Source organism: Antrostomus carolinensis, unplaced genomic scaffold (assembly GCF_000700745.2).
Source record: "Antrostomus carolinensis isolate BGI_N321 unplaced genomic scaffold, ASM70074v2 scaffold9674, whole genome shotgun sequence".
NCBI lineage: Eukaryota > Metazoa > Chordata > Aves > Caprimulgiformes > Caprimulgidae > Antrostomus > Antrostomus carolinensis.
The window spans coordinates 1-6047 of record NW_010308681.1 but is presented as its reverse complement, the minus strand read 5'-3'; the positions used below and the strand labels follow the sequence as shown (position 1 = coordinate 6047).

The 6047-nt window shown below is 40.0% G+C and overlaps 1 protein-coding gene across 1 annotated transcript; it reads right to left on the bottom strand.

The window, feature by feature from the left end:
* Positions 1–2907: 2907 nt before the first annotated feature.
* Positions 2908–5330, bottom strand: SEC61G (SEC61 translocon subunit gamma). The gene is made up of 3 exons (XM_010165854.2): positions 5213–5330; positions 3905–4007; positions 2908–3093 (listed from the first exon to the last, which is right to left on the bottom strand). Exons 1-3 carry the CDS (start codon positions 5328–5330, stop codon positions 3084–3086), a joined length of 231 nt encoding a protein of 76 aa, XP_010164156.2. The 3' UTR covers positions 2908–3083.
* Between the last annotated feature and the right edge of the window lie 717 nt (positions 5331–6047).

The following is a 6047-nucleotide window of genomic DNA, read 5'->3' as shown; positions in this document are numbered from 1 at the left end:
ACTTAAGTTTTATTTTATTTCAATTTTATTTCAACCTATAAGTCTCCTTACCCTTATTCCTCCAATTCTCTCCCCGATTCCCTGGGAAGGGGGGAATGAGCGAGCAAGCAGCTGTGTTTGGCTGCCAGCCCAGTGGAACCACCACACCCGAGTTTACTACAGCCCACGTTCACATCCACAATTTAAGTATTTGTCTCCTGTGCAGATCACAGAATCGAGCGCAATATGCTGATGTGCTCACCTCTTGATCATAGGCAGATCTCCCTTTGCAGTGGGCTGCTTGAGAGAAAATCCTGAGGATTCCTCCTTCAGTATTAATGCAGGATTTGGCAGTTGTGCCGGGGCACACGAAATTCCTGACCTGCCTGAACAATTCTCCTCAGCCTCAGCTCTCCTTGTATCCTCCATGGAAATGTAACTCTGTGGCACCAGTGAAAAAGAGCCATTATTTGGCTTGTTTTACAGATTAAAACAAAGGATAAAGTTCTTATTCTGAACCTTTATATGAACAAGGACTAACACAGAACCGACTAGTCTCAAGAGTGCTTTTGGGGAAGTTCTGTTTGCAAAATGCCAGCAATACTATCTCCAAAAGGGAGGAAATGGAAGATAAAAGTTAAACTGCATTTTTTTTTTTGTTTGGGGGGCAGCTTGTATCTTTGGTCTCAGCTTGTAGGAAGTCTATGTAACCCTTAAAACATGTCAGCTAAAACAATAAAGAACAGTTGCTTAAAACTTCAGATAGTTCAAAATTACCATTACAACTGCACCGTTAGCTGTGTTACAGCTCATGTAAATTTTAGTAGAGTTTTTGTTAGAGTAATGCTACGTGGTTGCTAATGCACGTGGACACCTACCTCACTAGGCATGCAGTAGAAGAAAATATGCAAATTTCAAAGAAAAAGTTGTTAAATAGTTCCACTTTTAACTGTTGGCCTTTGGACTAGAACTGTTCACATCTTCAGAGATTATAGGCTTGCAGCTGAGCTAAAGCAAATCCCACGTTTGGAACTACAGTAAGATCCCCTGCCTCGTGTTACTTTAAATACCTCGGCTAGCAGTTGTACTGGAGCCGATGCTAATGAAACACACATTTCCAGATGTGAAACTCTGGGGAACATTTGACAATCTGCTTTTGTAATAATCTGCTGTAAACTCAAAATGTTAATTTGGGGATTAAGTATTAATTTATTCCCTCTACAGGTCATCAGATAGTCTCATAAAAGACTTCTAATTAATATTTAACACAGCTATTTCAGATGCTGTTTATCTGGGTTAGATGTACTCAGCTGGTTTTTTTCCTCCTTTGCAGGAGCAGCAGTCTTTACAACAATAAATGCACACCCATGTGTTTATTTCAAGACTACCACTACGTCTCTTACTTATTTTTTTTTCCCAGCTAACCAGGTGCTGAAGTTTGGAACGCTCGTCAGTACTTCCAACACCTACGATGACTCCGGGATCGTGACCATCGAGACGGACAAGCCTTTGCTGTGGACAATGGCGATCAAAAGATAGCATCAGCTACAGCTGCCGTTTCTGAGCTGACTCAACTCAAATTACTGCAAACTTTCACTGCGTTAAGGCAGTAAAGCTGTTCTGAAAGACACAAGCAGGCACTGATTTTATGTACTGAATGGAAAAACAAGTCAGAAATAAAAGTCACTCGAGATGAAATCAAGATTAGTAGCAACAGTTGAGTACTTCATTCTGCGACCTCACACTGCTTAATCAGAAGCCACGAGCTGCCACCCAATACGAGCACAAACAGAAGTGAACGTAAAGAAACTGCTACTGCTTATCTGGTTAGTTCAGACTGTTTTTACCAAGTGTTTTATTACAGTGCTGTACTATTTACTCCCCTTTTGCTAAAAGGAAATACAGTACACAGCTGCACGTATTATAACTATATTAAAAGGTGACAGGACTAAGAACAGTTAATCTCATTTTTCTGTCCTGGTTTGTAACATATGTAGGTGCTGGTGAAGATTTCTCAAAAACAGTAATAACTGAACTTTTCTACTTAGGAAGCAAGTTTGTGTACTGAAGCAGCTTCAATTCTGCTGTAATACCAGTAGCATATTTCCCAGCATCAATACTTTTAAAGTCTGTAATAGAAGTAGCAGTGTCACTTCTGCAAATATTAAATGGTTGCCATAAACTTTTTGGACAGAAATAGAAATTTCTTAACCTGAGGAGGAAGAGTTTTTGCAGGCTTAGTTTTAAAATCAAAATATTGAGTCATTTAATAACAGAAACTTCCAGGTTAACCAATGCAAAGCCCTTTATAATTCTATGTGTGGTTGCCTCAGAACACGTTATCCAAAATGGGTGTGCATCCTGTCCCACGGTGCGAGCAAGTTGTTGGTTCACTGAAGGACTGCTTAGTATCTCTGACAACTAAATTAACCTCAAACTGTACACCTTAGTAACCAATTAAGCTTGGTTTTCTTAATTATGCCCTCAGTATAAGGACTGGTAATGCAAGTTCTTTATTTGATGGAGTCACGTATATAATATAACCTAACAGGAATTCCAAATGCAGAAAGGAGTTGGGGGTAATGATGGCGATTCCAGAAATTAGTCACAAGAATTTCAGTTGATAGTTTTGCGTTTTGTTTTTTTTTTTTAAATCACCACGTGAGAGGATACAGTTACGCTGTTTTCTTGCCACCTACTTTTGCTGGAACAATGCTGTTTTCTAAGCAGTAAATTAAGCATTAGAACAGCTTCTGAAGAGAGGCTGTACAGTTGTCACCCTTGGACAAAGCCCTCAGAATGCAACACTGACCCAGCTTTGAGCAGGAGGTTGGACTAGAGACCTCTCAAGGTTCCTTCCCACCTGAATGATTCTGTTATGGTTGAAAGAAGTAACAAAACAAAACACTAAAACCCTCACTCTACTACTACTAAAAAAAAAAGCCTGTAATGTAGACAGGTATGACTGCATACACTTTAAAAGAGGAATAAGATGAGAAGAGTATTTGAAAACCCAAATTGAGCTTGTTTAATAGCAAACAAGTTACAAAGCTGTGAAATCTTTGCAGCAAGTGTCACAACATCTTGTTCTTCATGATTAATAGTCAGCCGCCTCTGTTGAGAGAACAAAGTTATCAGTTTTAAATATTCAAGTGATCCCATCTGAAGTCTAATTTATCCTCTCACCATTGCCTTGTTAGGACAAACATTTCTACTGTTACAGCTCCTATTCTCAAACGTTTCTCCTTGCCTAGAGGACTGCTCTTACAGGTCTAAGCAAGCCACTTGTCATGGTCACAGAACAGTATTTAATTACATCAGCTGTGGAGAATCTGAGTTTTAATTGGTAGCGTTAATATGTCAGTACCATGGGTGCTGAACAACTTAAAGTTTTTCACACTGCAATGTTCATTCCAAAAGGTATTTTACAGAATGCAGTTACACATAAAACAAAGTTCCAAACATATCTAGCACTCTGTAAATGAAACAAGACCAACTCTGGTTTGTGCCCTTTCACCCTCCAGCAGTTTTCTTTACCCTACTGTCCATGCATTTACTTTGGATGCCCAAATTAGAAACTGGAAACAGTAAGAGTATGTGAGATCCAAATAAGGTAAGTGTTCTGTGGATAAACACACACTGAGGAACTGGAAATCAGAATATATGACATTCGGGTTTGAAGCAGAATACTTGGAAAAAACTGAAGCAGCATGGCTCTAATATTTTCCAGCATGCTAGATGAGTGATCTGCTTCCTGATCAAGTCCTTTGAATCAAGTAATACCTGTCATATTACACTAGGATGTGAAATGCACAGATACTGAAGCAACGTGGATCCTGTAGGGCTCACTACATTCTCTGTGTAAAACTGAACAGGTACAAATAAATGTGAAATTTTGTGAGATTGAAGGTTCATATTTACTTACACAATGATATTGTTGATTGGGATATGGATCAATTTGACAAAGAAACCAATAAATCCCATTATTGCAAAGCCTATTGCTGTTGCCATGGCAATCTTCTGGAACTCTGCAAAAACAAACAAAAAAATTAATTTAGGAAGCATTGTGTATGGCATAGAGGAGATGTGCCCTGCAGTGAGCAAAGGAGAGATCTGTCTTTAGAAAATGGACATGTTAACATAGGAAGCAGTTCAAAAGCAAACTGCGTTGATGCTGGGAAACAAATCCGCTTTTTCAGAAGACAGATGAGTTTTTAAGAGAGAAGATGCTGCTGCTTTCCATCAAGATGGTCAATGTCAATTTTTTTAAATAATAAGCAGAATCAGAAATACCCACAGTCCATAAGATTTAATGGAAGGTTTATCCCATTATTGTTCGTGCATATCTACACAAGCCCTGAAAATAATTCCCAATACAGCATCAAGAATGAATTTGTGTCTGTCACGGGATGACAGCATCTTAAGTCCCTGAAAAAATTGAGTAATTAAGTGATATTCTCAATTACTTTAAGACAGCAACCATGATGTGGACTAAGAAGGTCAACAGCCCCTCACAACCCTGCCAATCTGGCAATGAATGAAGTTCCTTACTGAGCTCAAAAGATGTCAGTAAACTTCATCCTAAGCATGCGAATAAAGCATTGTGACTACTACCATTAAGGAGGAACAGTAACATTCTGGTTCTAGTTATAGCTTCTCTCTAACACTTCTGAGAAAGTTCCAAACTCTTCTGTATTCCCAGCACCAAAGTTCTTCCTGTCCCAATCAGGCAGTCACTGACAACTGTGAAGTTGTGAATGGCCACTGCAAAAAGCAATCCTTGCTCCTTTCAAGTCTCCTAAAATGAAGGAGACTTGAGAATGATTGAGTTTCCTCCAGAATTTCCCCCAAGTTGACTGCAATAAGCCAAACCCAAATACTGCATTTGTCTTTTCAAAGTGCACACAAGTTCTTCTCAGAGCAGTCTACCTAATACATGAAAATTATTACTTGCTGTCTCAAAATGGCTGATTTTGGCTATGTAGCCTATTTCATAAGGTGAGTGATAGTATGGCTCTCACACCTGACTGAGTACACACCAGAAAAGGACACATTCAAGTTTATTATATCCAGAACCATAAACCCATTAACATTTGGACAACTACTCAAGTTTAAATCTCATATTGGAAGCTGAGAAACATTCATGACCAATAAATCAAGTCACATATGAAAAGATACACAGTAAGATAGAAGATGAAATAAGGATTGCGTTCTGTTTTATCGGGTGCTTCACCTTTCCTGTCAGGCTTGGTGCATCTTTTCACAAGTCGTATGGAGTCCTTTACAAACTGACGACTGGGTTCCACGAATTGCATTACCTGATCCATGATTACCTGCAAAGAGAAATGCATTTACTATCAGTGGTGCCACGTATCTACTGAAAGAGATAATTTTTTAATTACAGAAGCAGAAGAAGCAGCACTACAAAATTTGTAAAGACTTAAGAGAACTTGAAATGTCATATTCACAGGATCCCAGAATTGCCTTGATTGGAAAAGACCTTTAAGATCATCAAGTCCAATCATTAATCTTACACTGACAAGTCCCCTATGACTAACCCATGTCCCTCAGCACTGTGTCTACACGACTCTTCAATCCCTCCAGGGATGGGGACTCCACCACTGCCCTGGGCAACCCCTTCCAATGCCTCAGAATCCTTTCAGCAAAGAAATTCTTCCTCACATCCAATCTCAACTTTCTAATTGGACTTTAAAATATACTTCCACTATGCATAAAATAAGGGCATGTGTCCATATATAAATATAATGATCTACCACTAGCTATAAAGTATAAAAAATTACACTTCTCAGCAGAGAAAACAATAGCTCTGTCACAGCCTGCTCTCAGCTTATGCCTTACACTGTTTTTCCTAGGAAAACCACTGAAGATTTCTGAACAAAGTCCCCCTCAGCCAAAAGCTGGCGGAGGGCCGGCGAGCACAGGCCTCACGGCGTTCCCAGCACAAGGCCCTGCCAGCGCTGTACCCCAAGCAGGAGGGCGGGCTGGCGGCATCCGCCCTCACCCTCAGCGCAGCCCCCCCCGGCCCCCTCACAGGCCCCCTCACGCTC